The 18,052-nt window shown below is 39.7% G+C and overlaps 2 protein-coding genes across 3 annotated transcripts; one reads left to right on the forward strand and one right to left on the reverse strand.

The window, feature by feature from the left end:
- On the forward strand, nucleotides 1-3,840 carry aip (aryl hydrocarbon receptor interacting protein). 2 transcript variants are annotated; one of them, XM_069666245.1, is made up of 7 exons: nucleotides 1-117; nucleotides 674-856; nucleotides 938-1,126; nucleotides 1,717-1,893; nucleotides 2,017-2,158; nucleotides 2,323-2,546; nucleotides 2,689-3,840. In XM_069666245.1, exons 1-7 carry the CDS (start codon nucleotides 19-21, stop codon nucleotides 2,692-2,694), a joined length of 1,020 nt encoding a protein of 339 aa, XP_069522346.1. In that variant the 5' UTR covers nucleotides 1-18; the 3' UTR covers nucleotides 2,695-3,840. The 2 variants fall into 2 exon arrangements, with proteins under 2 accessions (XP_069522346.1, XP_069522347.1); XM_069666246.1 differs by lacking the exon at nucleotides 2,689-3,840 and having other exon boundaries at nucleotides 2,017-2,135; nucleotides 2,299-2,467.
- Nucleotides 3,841-4,171: 331 nt separating this feature from the next.
- cdk2ap2 (cyclin dependent kinase 2 associated protein 2) lies at nucleotides 4,172-10,327 on the reverse strand. The gene is made up of 5 exons (XM_069666247.1): nucleotides 10,273-10,327; nucleotides 8,369-8,524; nucleotides 7,300-7,391; nucleotides 6,320-6,440; nucleotides 4,172-4,861 (listed from the first exon to the last, which is right to left on the reverse strand). The coding sequence occupies exons 2-5, from the start codon at nucleotides 8,421-8,423 to the stop codon at nucleotides 4,794-4,796; spliced, it is 336 nt and encodes a 111-aa protein (XP_069522348.1). The 5' UTR covers nucleotides 8,424-8,524; nucleotides 10,273-10,327; the 3' UTR covers nucleotides 4,172-4,793.
- Nucleotides 10,328-18,052: the final 7,725 nt, after the last annotated feature.

Genomic DNA, 18,052 nt, shown 5'->3' on the forward strand with positions numbered 1-18,052 from the left:
ACGAGACTCAAGTCAAGGATGGAGGAAGAGGCACGCAAGCTTCTCGAAGAAGGAATAATAAAGAAATTGATTATTCCCGGTAAAGGAGAGCTATCGACCTTCCCCAATGGAACCAAGGTAAAACTACAGTGTCAGCGGTTGGACGGTTTGAGTCCAGTCCTCTGATTTAGATTAAGAAATGCGACGAAGAACGTAAGCTAATGCTACCACTAACGGCTAAAACATTAGACTCTGTAATGTTAGCACGAGACGCGTTGCGCTTTCATACAGATATAACTGGAATGTTTATGAGGTTTTCTGCCTTTGAGGTAATACTACATTTGACCATTTTAAAGGCTTACTTTAAACCCGGTTAGATTTTTTTGAATCTAGCCAATTTTTTTTTTTATCTGATGGAAAGACAGGGGGCGGGACAGGATGGGCTGTGTTTATGAAGGCTGATTGGCCAGTCTAGAACGTCAGTCAATTTTGCAGGGCTGTGATCGGTTAGAATATACGCTGGAGTGTAGAAGCAGATAAGGCTTGTCAAAGTGCAGATTGTTCCTTTGTTTCTAGTAAACAAGCTATCAGCAGCATCGATCTGGATTAATTACAAACATGATGTCACAATAGATATTTTAAACGAGTAGTTTTATAAGAAGTGTTTAATATTGTCCTGTCTCTCTTTTGCCAGGTAATCTTTCACTATCGCACCAGCCTGTGTGATGGCACTGTGCTGGATGACTCCAGGACCATGGGGGGTCGCAGCAAACCCATGGAGCTCATCTTGGGCAAGAAGTTTAAACTAGCTGCGTGGGAGAGAGTGGTCATCACCATGAGAGAAGGAGAAGTTTCAGAATTTACCTGTGACAATAAGGTCAGTGAGCTGGTCAGTAAGGATGAAATTGGGCAGCAAGCTTGTTACTTCTGTGCTTTGATCATTTCTTCTACCCCCCAGCACACAGCACTGTATCCGCTTGTGTCCCAGTCCCTGAGAAACATCAGTGCTGGTAAGGATCCCCTGGAAGGCCAGAGACATTGCTGCGGCATTGCCCAGATCCACTCGCATCACTCTCTAGGGCACAAAGATCTGGATCAGCTTCAGGCCAGCCCACAGCCTCTCATCTTCACTATTGATCTGATGGAGGTGAGTAGGCAGGGGAGACAAACCCAATACCTAAGGTTTGTCACATAAACCAATACACATACCTTTTTTTGGTAGCCTTCTTTGGAACATATAAATGTTTTATTGATCAAAACCTTTTTTTTTATTTAACAAAAGTATGTAACATTTTGATATAAATCAGGCAGTATCTATTTAAGTTGTGTAGAGCTGCATCAATTAATTGATTAGTTACCAACTATAAAGTAACTTCTGCTTTTTTCATAATTGATTACGAAGTTAAACTAAATTAAACAGTCAAAATCTTCTGGTTTAGGAAAAAGGATTAGCATTTTATATAAATAGAAAGAAAATAGATACCCAGCCCTATTTGCAATATATAGAAAGTGTTTTGATAATTATATACATGGGACTGTCAGAAAAGGAAACGCCTCCTATGGTTATGTAGTCCGTTATGACAATATAATGATAGAGTCAAAGCAAAAACTGCGGTTTCAAGCCTCCCACTTACACACTATTCATTGCAGGAAAATTGTTGATTTTAACCCCCCACCCACAACCTTATTGTTTAAGCACCAACTGCTGCTGATCTACTGCTCACGTCCTCTGCTCAGGTTCTGCCTCCAGGATCGTTCCAGCTCGATGTTTGGGCTATGACGGACGAAGAGAAACTCCAGCTTGTGCCTCAGATCCACGAGGAGGGCAACATGCTTTTCAAACAGGGCCAAATTATGGAAGCAACGAACAAGTATTACAATGGCATTGCCTGCCTGAAAAATCTACAGATGAAGGTGAGTTCATGATTGATTAAAAGAGAATAAAGACCAAATTTGTATTGGTTTTCTGTACTATACACGCTTAAACTTGAAATTAAAGAAGTTCTCTCGCTCTATGACTCTTGTCTCCCCTTTCAGGAGCATCCTGGAGATGGAGCATGGGTAAAGTTGGACCATATGATCACACCACTGCTCCTCAACTACTGCCAGTGCAAGCTGCTGCAGGGCCAGTACTACGAGGTCATCGAACACTGCACGTCTTTGGTCTTCAAATATGAGGGTGAGATTTTTTTGTTGGCGCTGTATTAGTGTAGTTTTGTGTTATTTCTAATAACATAATATAAAAAAAACATAATATAACTATGTGAAAGACACCTTTGTTCACCTGACGGCACCTCTTTCGTCAAAACGCAAGAACAGTAACAGCCTCGTTCCTTATAACAGACAACGTGAAGGCCTTCTACAAGCGGGCGAAAGCCCACGCTGCTGTGTGGAACGAGACTGAGGCTCGGGCAGACTTTGCTAAGGTGTTGGAGCTTGACCCTTCTCTTGAGCCGTCTGTTGCCAAAGAGCTGAGGGCCATGGAGGAGAGGATCCGCTCCAAAGAAAAGGAGGAAAAGGGTCGTTACAAAGGCCTATTCAAACCACCACCTGCCACTGCCACTACAGTCAGTCTACTTTTGAGTTGTTCTGTTTTTGATCTGATATATTTGATCTTCTATCTGGTCTGTAGAGTATTGCTTTAAGCTTATTTAATATATAAAATGTCTATCAGAAAGTTAAAGAAATGCCTTCTCTTCCTCCTCACAGGGTTGAATCTCACGGTGGGTTGGAACAAGAGGATGCCTGTTAATTTCAAGATGGAGGAGAAACAGTAGACGCTGTTGGTGTTCCAGTTTTATCCACGCACCCAAGCTTAACACTCTGCCCTCCATGATCAAGCAGAAACCTTCCCACACAATGTCAGGTCATAAACACAAATGCACCAGCAAGTCACGCATAAATACCAAGATGCGATTTGCATTCCTGCCTTACTTCTCTTGTACAACTCCCTCTCTTTCAATGTAAATTGAGCCTTTGATTAAGACGTGCTGACATGATCAGCTTGACTTTAATAGGAGTCATGAATCCCTTTGAAACCTCAGCTCTGTCTTCGCCAGCAGCACAACAAAATCATTGTGTCATCGTCTACAGGAACTCTGGATGTTATTCTCTTACATAGCCTGTTATGTTTTCAGACAGTATATGGTAAACATGGTAAACTTGTACAGAGTAATGGGCTGCATACAGAATGTTATCCATGGCATCATTATTCACAGGATATGCTGCAGTACCACCTTTTTATTTAATGAATGATGTCTGCTGTTTGTGGAGCATCATTATATAGCGTAGTATTTAGCAAGCACCAATTTCCCACTTTATTAGACACAAGTAGTTTAAGCATTTATTGTCTTGCTTTCTCTGATATATGTGCAGAGCTGTTGGATAATCCTACAGAACTCGCAATCATAACCCAAAGAGGAGAAACTCCACACACAACTCAGAAATCCTATGAATATTTTTATCTTTTGCACAAGGGACATCACAAACTCACATGCACACCCCTGCCTCGCACCTCCAGGCTCCCGTTTCTATCTTAGTCACAGCGAAAGTATTGAAATACACAGTAGTTCATTATCTCCTCCTGGGAGACGTGACTGGGACACAGAGGTGTCTGTGACAATCATCATACAACACACACAGGCTTGTGTTACTTTTCTTTCTCCTATGTTCTTATTTCATATGTTAGAAATTGTACAATTATGTTGTCTATGTCCAGCAAAACCCTCAGTGTCTCCTTCATTTGCTTAGAAAGAGCTTCTTGTAACTCTTCATGTGAAGCAAAGGATCAGTAGGCCAACCTGAAGTGGGATGTTACTGAGGTTGTGATTATGTAAGTGAAAATAAATGTGTTTATCCTCAGCTTTGTGTTTAAGTATTTGTGACATTCAGACTCAATGTCCTCTTGTATGAGCCCAGTACATTCCTGAGCAATATAATTAATGATTTATAGCATAATTCACAATGTAAAGCACATTCATGTAATGAAAAGATCAGTACAAGTACTGAAACTGCAATTCAGAGCGCTACATTTTTAGGCGCTAAATGCTTTGTAACATTTACAGACTCGTTCGTTCCTCATTATGTCTCGTCACGTGATAAATCATCAGTTTGATGAGGAAAATGTAACCGCTAATTCCTTTGCAACTCACTGATCTCATTTCACAAATGAATAAAGCCAGTCAAGTATTTTTTTCTATTATTTAATTAAGATATACATACCGAACTGCAAAAATCTGGTTTACAAAATTTCCATACTAACAAATTGTCTTGAGATGTACAGATTGGTTGGGATTGAAAAACATCTAACGTGTTTAAACTACAAAACATGATGAAAACAAACAAAAAAAGGATGAATGAAAATGGGGTATAGCCAAGATGCTCAGATTAAAACTGTTCAGTGTTTTTAGGTTGACGTTCAGAACAGAAACTTGAGCTCAGCTGAAACATCGATTTCATCATTTAACAAACTTTCTTGGTCAATTGAACAAATAGCACTCTAAACATTTTACTTCAGTTGTTACCCACATCTCTACTTAAAATGCAGCGAAACTCCCCACACTCTTATTTAAAATAGATACAAAATTGCATTTTGCCTACACCCCACAGGTCACAGGAAGTTGTAATGTTGTTGTCATTAACAAAATGTGTGGTGGAATGCAGGGAACAGTGGAGACAAGGAGGACATAATTCACATATAAAAATCCAGTGAGGAAAGTGGTGTGAGGATAAAAAACAGTTGTAAAACAGACCATCCTGATGGGAACAGGCTATTACAGGGAAAGAGTGAGGAGTGAAGGGGTCTTTCCAAAAGGTTATGTGCGGGCGCTTCTCTCCGTCTCTGCGAGACACTCCCTGACCAGTGCACGGGCGTGGATTATACCTGGACAAGACAAACGCAAAGTGCAAGGAGGTGTTAAATCCCCACTTTGACATTAATGAGAAAAAATTGCTAAAATAATTGGAAGCAATTTGTGCTTTCTGTCTGAGTCTAGCTCTGTGATGAAAATCTAATGGATCCAAGTCATTACTGCAGAGATAACAACAGGGCTGCAGTTCAAGTTTAAGGCCAAATTGGGTTTCAGCGATCTGCCGCTCTTTTAAATGAACAGCACAGCCAATGCAATTACTTTCTATTTCAATCGCACCAGCCCATTACCTCTACATATCCTTATTACTGTACATCAGAATTTAATCTGGGCAATGCATTAACACATGCATATTACTTTTGGCTGCGAAATAGTCATGGACAGACAACTAAAAAAACTAATTGAATAAAATCAAATAAAATTTCCAGAAAACTAGGGTTCAAATGTCTTACTTATGCATAATGTGTTTTATGATTAAATATATGTAATGAGTTTTATGAGATAAGTAAACATGTTTTCTAATAAGAATTGTAGATGGGATACATTTGTTTTCATTGCTGCCTTCACGGAAGAGCTCAAAACATATTTATTTAATTCTCATTAGTCCATGACCAGGGTCACCACTCTACATGGGGACGTTCATTTCCATAATAAAAGCACAAAAGGTACAGAAGGAACAACACATTCTGCACTTTTATACAGAACGCACGCACGCACACACACCATATCTAGGGATGGGTACCAAAACCCGGTATTAAATGGGCCCCGGTGCCGAATTATGAAATACCAGAGTATTGATAAGCTCCCGACGTTATCAGTGCTGCTTTCGGTATCAGTGAAATTAGAAAAAGATCCTGCTCGTCAGAGAACTAAATGACCAAAAGTGTGTTTAAACTTCACCAGAGTCAATGCCAACAATGCTCGTTGCCACAAGTGCAACAATGGTTTTGCTTGTAAGCGCAGAAACACGAGCAATCTGTCCAAACATGTGTCTGAAGTGCCTCATATACAGAACGGGAGGCGTTTACAGGCGTTTGACTCCCGAGCTTGTAGTTTATCTCTCGTTGGCCCATATACGTCAGGTATGTATGCTAGCAGCCTACCTGCATGCCCCACCCGTGTTGCTCTATACCACTGTATTTTGTTTTGCAGGAAATAATTGTTTATTTTATTTGTTTTAAATTTCCATCATCACGAAATTGGAGTCTATAATAGTGGTTGGTTCTAAACATTGCTGTCTCTTTTGCTGTTAATAATTACTTTACATTTCAGAAAATAAAGCAATCTTAATTTTGTTCTTAATCTATTTTCTCTTAAAAAATAACAAAAATAACCAATAAGAATACCGTTAAAGTACCGGATCGTTAAGCAGTATTGTTAAGAGTAATAATACTGTTAAAATCTTAACAATACCCATCCCTAATCATTACTTGCACAGAAACCGGCACGTGTTTTTAAAAAGCACGATGTACCTCTCTTTAGCCTCTCCATGGCACTCTTGCTTCCAGCGTATGTAGGCCTGATCTCGCGGCTCATCTCCTCAATGACAGACAGAAGCTCACTGTAGGTGGACCCTTGAGACACTTTGACAGGCTGTCAATCATATAATGTTTGGAGAAGGAAAAAAAGATTAGTCAAGACTTGTAACAGCTTAATATCACAAGTAAAGACAAAGAAAAATATTGACTTTTAAAAATACTTATATAATGCAATGTGATGTAAAACACAGAGGAAAGCCCTCCTTTCAACCGTTTCAAAATCTGCAATAAAAATGTGCAAAGGAAAATGTGTCCTATATTGTTGAATCAATTAACAAGCCAGCCACATACTTGGCTGTCCCAACACTCCCTCTCATGTAGGTCACATGCCTGCAGCTGCCTCTAAGTCTCCCAGCGCTGTCAATATTTACAGTAATACATGAGCACAGATAGAAATGTGTCTGCAAAATATGACTGTTGTGTACTAACATACTGTTGTATATAACACTAACATATACTGTTGTCCAATACAGATTCTGCGACAACTCAGCTGTTGTTTGCATGTCGTCATTTTGTTGAGTGAACAGGTACAAAACAGCCTGACATTTAACAGAACGAGGGCTGCTGCAAAGAAAGGAAAGGTCTCTTATTAAATAACCTTAAGTTCCAAAACACAACCCAATAAAATGTAATGATCTGCTTTTAAATAATAGATAGGGCTGTGTTTGGCTGACCTGGCCTGGAGTGTTTTTGTTTGAAACATTTATATCTGTCTAATAAGACAACAGGTGTGCAGTGTAATGAGACAGAATTACAGCAAGTGACTGACAAGCTTGACCTTCACAAGCTCACACAAAAAACCTCATTAGGAAGGGTAGTGGTTTGATTATTGGTTTACTTGGATGCTTGTTTGTGTGGAAAATACCAAAGTAAATCCAATTACAACAGTACGGATAACCGTACTTCAGACATACCTGAACAAAACCCATGGAGGGCGGGCCAAAGTCGCTGAAAGCCGGCCTGAAGTTTGATGACGAGGGCAGAGATGGAGACGGCACCGAAGAGCCTGGACAGAAGGACAGATAGCTGTAACAAACTCACTTGTAACACAGAAACAGTGAGAAGAAACCTGCCCTCTGAACGATGTATTTTAATTTCAGTAAAAGGGGTGCACAGTATATCGTTTAACAACTGCCAATGCGATGTGCGCATGTGCAATATTCACATTGCAGGACGTGCGATATTGAAGCTAATTAAAAGAAATACGTCAAGCCTTTATTTTATTGTTGCTCGGTGCAAAATGAAAATTAGCTTTTGTATTCAAGGACTAATCCACAGGAAAAATCTGTCTGATGTCACATTAGTTAGTATTAGTGCAGCTCTTCAATAGAGCACACAGAGAACTGACCGCTGTATAGCAGAGACTGTTTGTCACCTGCTTGTAAGCTGTAAACAAGCACAATAACTCATGTCTTCAGCTTCCTGTCGACATACACCTCACGCTGTGTGTGTGCTGCAGGTGTAGCCACTAAAAGGAAATACTTGCAGCATGTCCGCTCCGTGAACTGTCCTGTTATGTAGCCACAGCGTTAACCAGCACATGGTGCCCCGATAACGGGAATACACTCACTTATAAGCTACCCCCCGTGTAAAAGAATGATTGATCATTGTTTATATAAACATGAAAACACACTGCGTTTATCTGGTATAATTTCCTGTATTTTTTTTTTTTTAAATCGTAATAAATATCTCAGAGCAAAATGAGATCGCAATGTATGTTTTTTCATATCGTACAGCCCTAATCACTAATACATAGTAAAGTTCCTTGATACACATAAACTACTATCATCACAGTATGATGATGCAATGCAGTTATTTGCACTCTCCCATTGCCTAGACTAACATTAATTTATAGTGGCATTTAAGTTGTTGACCTGAAGTATTATCCATGGCCATGATGTAAAAGTTTTATATCTATAAAAAAGTAGAATTGGCAGCAGTCTGATTACTGCATGTCTAATGTTAAGGCTGTGTTGTTCAAACCTGGAGGTGTGTGGTTGGAGCCAGAAGGCGCAGGAGCGATGGGTTTGTAACTCATGGCGATGTCAGCAGGCAGCTCCCCGTACGACGCGCCACTTCCTTCGGTCCCGTCAACCCGGTGCTTATACAGCTTTACTGGTGGTTATGAGCTCCTAAGAGCTGATGAAAAGACAAAAAGAACAAACAAAGAAAACAAATAAAAGAATGTAAGTATAAAATGTATATTCATTCTCAAAATAATGAAGGAAGGCAAGGTTAATAAGCATTTAAGAACTAAGAGATTAGTTCAACCATATTGGCAACATTTTTCCTCGCGCACGTACCACTGTAGCTCTATAGCCAACTATGTCATGTCTTACTTGTGACCGCCAGGGGACTGCAGATAAAAATTTGCTTTAAGTTAACTGTGGCACACTGCATCCCATGGGATCGTTTAATGTCAATATTTTACATGGTCCCTTCACAAAAATGTTAATAAATAACAGTATGCTGACTTTGTCTAAGTCAAAGGCATGCATTAATCACGTAAAAAGTTGGATTACACATAAGTGTATTAAGTCCCTACTTTTTAGTCATATACGTTTTGATCCCTTTTCCCAACAAAATCATCAACAATTAAGATTTTCTTTCTGGTAAAGACAGTGGAGAAATGACAGAAAAAAAAGGAAAGAAACCAAAAAATTCCAATGATAGTGTTGGTTCATGGTAGGCATGTTAACCATTAGCTTAAGGAGCGCATGGAGTGTCAGTTTTAACTATTGAAGTCTAGAGGAGTGATCAATTGAAGCTTAAAGTGAATTAAGCTTTATCCACACTGCCCTTGTAATTGCATTTACCCTCAGACCATCAGCCTGTTATGCAACACCAGCTGCAATGTCTAATTCAAAGGTTAATTCACATGAGCAGTTAATGATATCGAGTTGTTAAGGACTTAAAAGTTTTAAGTTAGCTTTAATAAGCTGCACTAAAAAAGATACATAAAAAGGGGTTTAACTTAATATTAAATGTCCTTTTACAGCTAAACTGTATTAGAAATCCCTAACTGCATGTCTACCTGAAATAACTTCAATCACTGCTGTTTTTCTACTAATCTCTCCACGACATGGGACCAAAACACATCTGACTGTCTGTTCCCATATGAACCCTTTAAATTAATCTGGCACTGGACTGCTAATCTAATAGATTAAAGCCTTCAGTTACTATGCATCACCATTATACTGATTGCACTAACTATATCCCTGTTTTTATCCTTAATATTTATTTAAAGTGGTGTTCATTCTTTAAATGTATGTTTAATGTTGTATATCTGCTGTTCCTGCATCAGATAAATTGCCTTTTGAATTGTATTTGAGAGTGAAATGTGCTATATCAGTGAACTTAAGTATCCGTCAGACCACTACACGATTTTCTGTCACATACTCATTATGATCAGGATAGACACAGTAACGATACCAACGCTAACCAACAATTACCTCTCACGTTACAGTCCATCCTTCCATCTTTCAATGCAGACAGTCTTTATGTGTCATTCAAACTAGTAGATATTTTATCTGATAGCAAGTTAGCTATGAATTTGACTTGAGAAGTTTCGTGTGTGCAGGTTTAAAGACCTATTGATGTCAAATAAGGTCAATCCAAAGCAAACGCACCAGAGCTATAGGTGCCGACTGAGACAAAAGCTGACGTTAGCTTAAGAGGAAGGTGGTAAGCTAACTACTACTTGGTGATTGTAGCTAGCTAGATAAGCTAGCTCTCACCGGCTAGCATAACAACAGAACTATAAGACAGAATATATAGTTACGGGACCGCGCTGATATTCTGAATACAGACAGTGAACGATAGAAAGGTTATCTACAATTTTGACCATTGAGAAGACAACAAACGAGTCAAAAGAGTGATATTTTTACCTTTGTAAGGAGACTTAATATCCTCTGTGGGAAGAGAGATCTGGCTGGCTTTTCCTCTCCGCGTGAGTCTGCGCAGAAGAGAAGCGTAGTGAACTACTGTGTTTTTTAATCGTTGAGCGATATGATTGGTTGATGGAGTAGCCTATTACGTCTGTTCCAAACGTGCTCATTATCATCGCAGCACCAAACATTAAAATGCTTACGAATAGTCTACAGTAACAAACAAACAAACAAACAAATAGATGAAAGACAACACCTGTTGTACATATTTTGTATTGTATTATATTTTTTTTTATATGTTATTCTTATTGTTTTTGGATCTTATTCTATTTAAGGTCACTGACAGTAGGAGTACTACTGTCTACTACTACTACTACTTTACTTATTTTTATTCTTCTTCTATGTTAACACCAAGTCATATTCCTTGTACGTGTAAACCTACTTGGCACTAAACTTCTGATTCTAATTCTGATGCAGACAGGAATCTAGTCCGCAAAATCACAGTCTGTGGAGAGGTCAATGACCATTCCTCAACATGGACAAAACAAAAGAACTAATTCTGGATTTCGATAAGAAAGCCCCCCTTTCTGCAGCCACTCACATTCAAGGTGACTGAGGTGGAGTGGGCTGACAGCTTCAAGTTTCTAGGTCTCCACATTTCTAGAAAACTTAGCTGGGCCAAAAACACAACTATAGAGGAGTAGTTGAAAGCATCTTCACTGTGTTGTTTGGAAACACCCCCCTGGCTGAGAGAAAATCACTTCAGCGGGTCATTCAAAACTGCAGAGAGAATCATCAACTGACCTCCCCTCCATGCAGGAGAAAAGCACTCAGTGACAAACATCACCCAGCTCATGCTCTGTTCAGGTAGAAGAATACAGGCTAAAACCGGAAACACCACAGTGAAAGAAGTTACGGTCAGATTCACCGGCTCTCTATTTGATTGAAGGTTTACATTTGAGGGCAGCTTCAGAAACCACCTCGTGTTTTTGGCCATGATGTATTGATCCTTTGAGGCGCGGTTCTCAAATATACTTTAACATTATTAATCCTTTAGTCTTCTCGCTAATTGAAATTGAAATTGAATGAAGAATTGTGCAGAGCGAAAAAAATTACATTTAACAAAGACATCTTTCAACCTGGTGCAGGGTCAGCTGCAGAGCAGTGGCTTTTAAACTGGAAGCTATTCTGGGTAGCGCTCTGAGATATTTAATCAGACATTTGCACAATTTACATACAGGTATTCTCTAAACCATTTGGCACAGGCAGCTTAAAAGCCTTCCAAAGTAAGTTCCCATTAAAAACTAGAAAACATCCATTACTCAGAACTAGAATATTTTACACTTCAGAGATTTCAATTTGAATCTTTATGGGAGCAAAGCAAAAATTACTTTGTGAAGTTTTGCAAAGTTTGTCAGGGACAAAGGTCACTTTTAATCAATTAAGTCAAGGCTTGAGAAATATTTTGGAACATTAATAAGCCAAGGTATTGAGACCAAGTGTTCTACAGTTCCTAATTACAGTATCTGTTGCCTTAAGGGGTCCACAGTATTGAAGCACAATTATGAAATGTTCATTTCACTAACAAAACGCCACTGTACGGTATAAAATTAGTTTATTTGGAATATGTTAAAGGGTCGAAGTTTGGTGGGATGAGAAGGGTTCGAAGTAGGTTGGGATTAGAAAGGGTCGAAGTAGGGTGGGATGAGAAGGGGTTGAAGTAGGCTGGGATGAGAAAGGGTCGAAGTAGGGTGGGATGAGAAGGGGTCGAAGTAGGGTGGGATGAGAAGGGGTCAAAGTAAGATGCGATGAGAGGGGGTCGAAGTAGGGTGGGATGAGAGGGCATTGAAGTAGGGTGGGATTAGAAAGGGTCGAAGTAGGGTGGGATGACAGGGGGTCAAAGTAGGGTGGGATGACAGGGGGTCGAAGTAGGTTGGGATTAGAAAGGGTCGAAGTAGGTCGGGATGAGAAGGGGTCAAGGTAGGGTAGGATGAGAGGGGGTCGAAGTAGGTTGGGATTAGAAAGGGTCGAAGTAGGTCGGGATGAGAAAGGGTCAAGGTAGGGTAGGATGAGAGGGGGTGGAAGTAGGGTGGGATGAGAAGTGGTCGAAGTAGGGTGGGATGAGAAGGGGTTGAAGTAGGGTGGGATAAGAAGGGGTTGAAGTAGAGTAGGATGAGACGGGTCGAAGTAGAGTAGGATGAGACGGGTTGAAGTCACGAGGCATGGTAGGTAGCACATAGTAGACTTAAAGTATATCAATAAATAAAGTCTTACTGCATTACCAACTGTAGAACTGTGTTGCTTATTGGCCTGAAATGTAATTAGAATGTGGAAGAATAAAAACTGCTGTTTACCATTATTGAGTATAATTCTCTGATTTGCAGGTACCTTCAGGTATTTGTGCATATTAACAGGCAGGTGTGATTTAGTGTTATTATGGTCAATGTCCTTGGTGTAACGGCTTTGCTTTTATTAATGCATAAATCACACCTTACCGATAATTTACATTATAACTAAATCCGTGCTTACACAGGGATACATTTTTATTTTTTTTATGTTTTCAATATGCATCAGGAAATTATTTTCCTACTCAAAACTCAGTACACACATACACTTACACGTGTAAGCAGACTATGTATTATTCAGCTCAGTTCAGTAATGGCTCTATTGATGGATCCCCATCTTTTTCTGGTTTAAACAAGGCAGTTTCCTGCTTGAGGGGTGTCACATTGTACTTCAGGTAGCAATGGAAGCTTAGCGCAACTCTACCTGATGGAATTGCTGAGCTTTTGTAGCTGTAAATAAGCCTGCAGAGAAACTACGTGTTATTGATGTACACAAGTATGTTCCTACAATAGAGGAAAAAGGCACTCACAAGGCTCAGCAAGAAAAATAAAATGCAAAACAAAAAGAAAATGTTGGAAATTATTCTATGGATTGTCAGATTCTCAACTTAAAAGATGAGTGTATCAAAGAGAACGGTAACAGCAAGTGTTAGCAGTAAGCAGTAAGAACAAAGATGTGACTGTGCTTTTTGGTAACATTAATTTCCCTCACTCCTATAGAGGAAGTAAATAGTGGTAAAAGGGTCTTTTGTCCTCAGGAGTGCAGTAACGAGGGAAAATAAATGACTGAATATGTGAAGAGATCCTATTTGTTAAATAACCCAACACTATGTCATTTTTATCTACAGCACTGGAGTCCCTCAGGATACAGCTAAAACAGATGCGTCTAAGTTATCCAACTCATATATTGGCAAGCACTGGGTTAATTTTAAAATAAGACTTCTAAGAAAGAGAAGTGAAGCTACAGAATCAGATTAATGATAAAATATATGATACAGAGGTGATGGCTGTATTTCTAGATGTTGAGGGAGCAAAGGATATCATGACAAAAGAGATGTTGTTACTCCGTTGGATTAATATTTATTTCTTATCAAGGATCAGTGCTGTGAGGTTGAAAATGTCGGGGTCTGAAGTTTTCTTGTGTTTCTGTTTTTTCTTGTGGCTCTGTTTTTCTCTCCTCCTCCCCCTCCTCTTTTTGTTACCTTTTCCCCCAGTGTGTGTGGCAGGAGGTGTGGCTGATTCACTCTCCTCTGGAGCTGCAGCAGAGGCACACCTGTTCTCAATCTTCCAGCAATCACCTACTCCATAAAAGACTGGTCAAGACTCCACCACTCTGCCAGATAATTCCGTCCCGTTCGGTAGTGCTGACGCATGTATTTTTGACTCTAGAGCTTTTCAGTGTTTTTGCCAGTTTGCCAGAAGTGTTTTCTTCCTGCTACCTTTAGCTTTTGGCCTAACTGTTGCTGTAGCTAACAGTTTTTTCCTTTTGTGTTTTTTCAGTGTGTGTGCCCTGCTGCCACGTCAAACTTCAGAACACCTGCCCTCTTGCCTGAGCGCCTTCAGTGGTCAGCCAGCCTCCAGCCACCACCACCTGGCTCATTTTTGTTTTGCCCTTTTTTGGACTTTTTACTTTTGTTGGATAATCTTTTGCCTGCACAAAGAATTTAACACCTTTTGAACTGCTATCCTTGTTGGTCTCCAGCTACTGTGGTCCTAACACTAGACCTACCCTAACAGAAAATGGCACTTTACGTAGCAGCCTCTGCCATCAGTGTGTGAATGGGTGAATGTGATATGTAGTGTAGAAGCAGCTTTGAGTGGACTAGACTAGAAAAGCACTATTTAAGTACAGTCCATTTACCATTTACAGAGCCCTGAAGCAGCCAGTCAGTTGGGTGCATCCCTACACTGCCACTACCATTTAACTAGTATTTTGTCATGCAAAATATGGCATTGATTTCTGAGGATATGCAAAACCAACGCACAGTACTCACACAGGAAACTTGAGGCAGCCACCACACCCACTTAAATGTGCAATTAAACCTCTATGAATCTTAAGTCTTACTTCTCTTGGGTCTGACATTTCAATATCTTTACCTTTGCCACAATCAGAGCTTGATATCCTCTGAGCTTGCTTCATCATGCTCATGCTCCAGTCTGATTTTAATTTATCTGATTCATAAATCAAACAAACAATTATCATCAGTTACTTCAGGTATGTTAGGTATTTTTAGACCTGATATCAGACCCTCCCATATCAGAGAAAATGCTGCCTTTGCCCAATACTTGACACCCAGGTGCTGCTCCATTACGTTACTGTGAAAGTATGCTTCTTACTTCCCCCCCCCCATTATGTCTGCTTGATTTATACCTACCATAGACTGTATAAAAAGATGGACGACATGACAGCACCCTAAAAGTGAAGCCAAAACATCTCGAGCGCCCCCTGCTGACTGGCTGCAGTATAGGTCATAAAGACCGCCTCCTCCATGTTAACAGATGGGACATGAGTCAAACTATAAAATCAAAATACACGGCAAATACATTTTTCTTAAACATGGATTCTGTCAAATATAATTAGTTATCATCATGCTGATTTGTGACCATGGTGTTAAAATTCTGAGAAGTTTAGTTTTAATTAGTGATATGATGCTATAAAAAGGGTATAACGCATGAGTGTAGGAAGCATAAAAGTGGGTGGGACAATTTGATAGGGGTCTGCATCACAAATTACTCTAAACTGTCAAATCTGTTTCATCACTCACCTCAACAATGGAGCTCTCTCCCTCTCCCTGCATTCTGACTCTGTCTACATATCAACAGGGGTGTTGGGGCGATAATTATTTAGTGGACAGTTAACTATTGTATTCTTTGCCATTGATGATAAGAATAAGCCAGCCAGCTCTCTTTTCAGAGCTAACGTTAATTATCTCAACTGACACAAATCAACATCAGGCTAACTTTGTTGGGCCAACCAGGCAGTTATTTGTCAGAATGGGGAGCGCCTGGTTCGTTGAAGAGAAGTCTCTGCTGTTACTGGAGTTAACTGATTACTAACAGCAGCGATGATGACTTACTTTTCTCTTCTTCAAAAATCTCCTAATGTCCATTTCTATTCTACCAGATTTCTATGGGAATCAAAACATTAGCGTTGGCACTCCCGTGTTGATGTCGGGGTGCACTAAGGTAGCACTGAAAAGGTGGAAAAGAGCGTCCTTATATGGAAATTCTTCCAAAAAGCAGGTGGAATGGATTCGACTGACAGAGCGCTCTCAAAAGAACGCCGCGTGGATCCACAGATGCACTGATTTTCGATATGCTAAAAGTGGGTGGGTCCGAACCAAAAGTTTTAAAATGTACAATGGTACGCCCATGGTCTAACGTCATGATTGACAGCTCTGTTGACAGAGGAAACGTAACTAAAACAATCACTACAGTCATTAAAGTTTCCATATCTGTGAACGTCTGCTTCAGACCAACACAAGAAGCTGTTCTGCAGTTAAGTACGCCGACATGTGAGATCTTTGCTGCAAAGAATTGGGTAGAATTGGGTAGGGACGGTTGGGATATGTCCCTCCCCACCACGTTCTGCCAATGAAAGTCAAGTATATTGTCTCAGGAATTATTTTCATCAATAAGATTGTTATTGTTACCAACATTACAGTGTTTATGTTTTTTTTAATTATTATTATCCTTCCCAACCTCCCTCTAATCTACTGGTGAATTATTATTATAGCCGTTAGAATTATGAACTGTTGATCTGGAATATGCACACTACTGCACCATAGTCTCAGTCAGAGTCATAGTTCTACTTTTAAATGATTTATTCTTATAGTCATTTTAACTTTTTTTTTGGCATGGGCTGCTGCTATGGACAGTTTATTACTATCACTTTTATTGAGTCCTAGAGAAACGCGCTCTCATTTTGCTTACACTACTGTTTAGACGAATGACAATAAAGTTTGATTTGATGTTATAGCTATAATTATGATAATAATGATTATTCTTATTATTATTGTTGCTGTTGTCATTATTATTCGGATTACTAATAATTATTGTTTTCATTATTATTATTATGATTATTACTGCTTTGTGTTGTAACCACATCATCACCTTTTTTCTTTTCTTGGTTATTTTTCTCATTTATTTTCAAGTTCGTATTGAGACATAAGACAAGTATATACGTTTTTACCATATACCATAATCTCAGCAATACTCAAGCCAAACATATAATTACACTGAACCTCCCCACTCAACAACCCAATATAGTCACCTATTAAGTATTTTTCCTTTCTCTCTCTCTCTCTTTTTTTACTTATTCATGTATTTTTTCCTCCCTTCCTTCCATATTTTTCTTCTGTCATCTTCACTTGATGACACCCCCTGGCGTGGTCCTGGGGCCACGGAGGTACTCAGGGGACTGGACTAGGTTAGGACAGCCTGGAATCAGAGGACCCGATCCCTCCTTAACCCCTCTCTTCACAGACAGCTTCTTGTCGCTCTGCCCAGCAACAGGCCAGCCACCTCGGGTCTGGTGGCAGCCTAAAGCAAACAAAGCATTTGAAAGCACAGGAGAGAAGAAGGGATAAAGACAGGACACAAGTAATGAAATAACTAGAACTTTTTTTCCTTCTCTCTCTCTTCCTAGTTCTCTTTTTAAATTTCCGAGGCAAATACCGTCCTCCTCCTTATGCACTGTCCCCCTCCTTGTCTTTCACACAGAAATCCCACACACACGCACAGACTCCAATATAAAACTTAAACAAAACAATTTTCTTCTGCCCTTTCTTTTTGTTGGTTTGTTTGATTGTATTGTGTTTTGTTGTTTTATTAGCTCTCCTTTTCTTGTGCTGTGTCACATGTTTTGTCTCTTTACATGTTTGTCACTTGTATTGGACTTTTTGTTGGTCATGAGTATTGCTTTGTCTGTTATCACTTGTATTGCACTAATGAAAATAAATTAATAAATAGATAAAATAAAACAAAATAAATAAATAATGTTTTTGCCTTGGAATAAAAAAGGTTGAAGTGCTGTTAACGACGCCTCTCACTGCAGAAGCTGTGGACTGTCTCACCAGACCCTCGTCATCATGCTTTGGTCGCATTATATCCTGAAGCAGACGGTCCAAGGCAAAAGGCCACAGCAGATATTTTCACATTGTATATCAGGGAAAGCACAAACAAGATGAAGAACACAGATTATGAAAAGGGTCACAGCGAGCCATGGCTGTGACATCTTGGCAAACACTGATCCGAAGCAGTTTTTCACTTTCAACCAGCACAATGGACAATTTGTTGCTGCTGAAGGTCTAAGAGGAGGGAAGTTGGAGACTTCTTTATGCTCTTTGTTCACTTTCCACAGCTGAATTAAAAACTTTTGCCTGAATGTACCTGTAGAGCTTGGCACTACCAATAAGCTCCCAGCATTCGGTCAT

The sequence above is a fragment of the Semicossyphus pulcher genome, unplaced genomic scaffold (assembly GCF_022749685.1).
Source record: "Semicossyphus pulcher isolate SPU_LCO1_2020_fin unplaced genomic scaffold, fSemPul1.0.p SCAF_17, whole genome shotgun sequence".
In the NCBI taxonomy this organism is placed as follows: Eukaryota; Metazoa; Chordata; class Actinopteri; order Labriformes; family Labridae; genus Semicossyphus; species Semicossyphus pulcher.

Coding starts and splice junctions, on each gene's coding strand:
- aip (XM_069666245.1), top strand. CDS start 19: ATGGAGGAAGAGGCACGCAAGCTTCTCGAAGAAGGAATAATAAAGAAA. Junction 1,127..1,716: donor TCACTATTGATCTGATGGAG/GTGAGTAGGCAG, acceptor TCCTCTGCTCAG/GTTCTGCCTCCAGGATCGTT. Junction 2,159..2,322: donor TTTGGTCTTCAAATATGAGG/GTGAGATTTTTT, acceptor TCCTTATAACAG/ACAACGTGAAGGCCTTCTAC.
- cdk2ap2 (XM_069666247.1), bottom strand. CDS start 8,423: ATGAGTTACAAACCCATCGCTCCTGCGCCTTCTGGCTCCAACCACACA. Junction 7,392..8,368: donor CTCCAACCACACACCTCCAG/GTTTGAACAACA, acceptor CCTTCTGTCCAG/GCTCTTCGGTGCCGTCTCCA. Junction 4,862..6,319: donor CATGGAGAGGCTAAAGAGAG/GTACATCGTGCT, acceptor TGTCTTGTCCAG/GTATAATCCACGCCCGTGCA.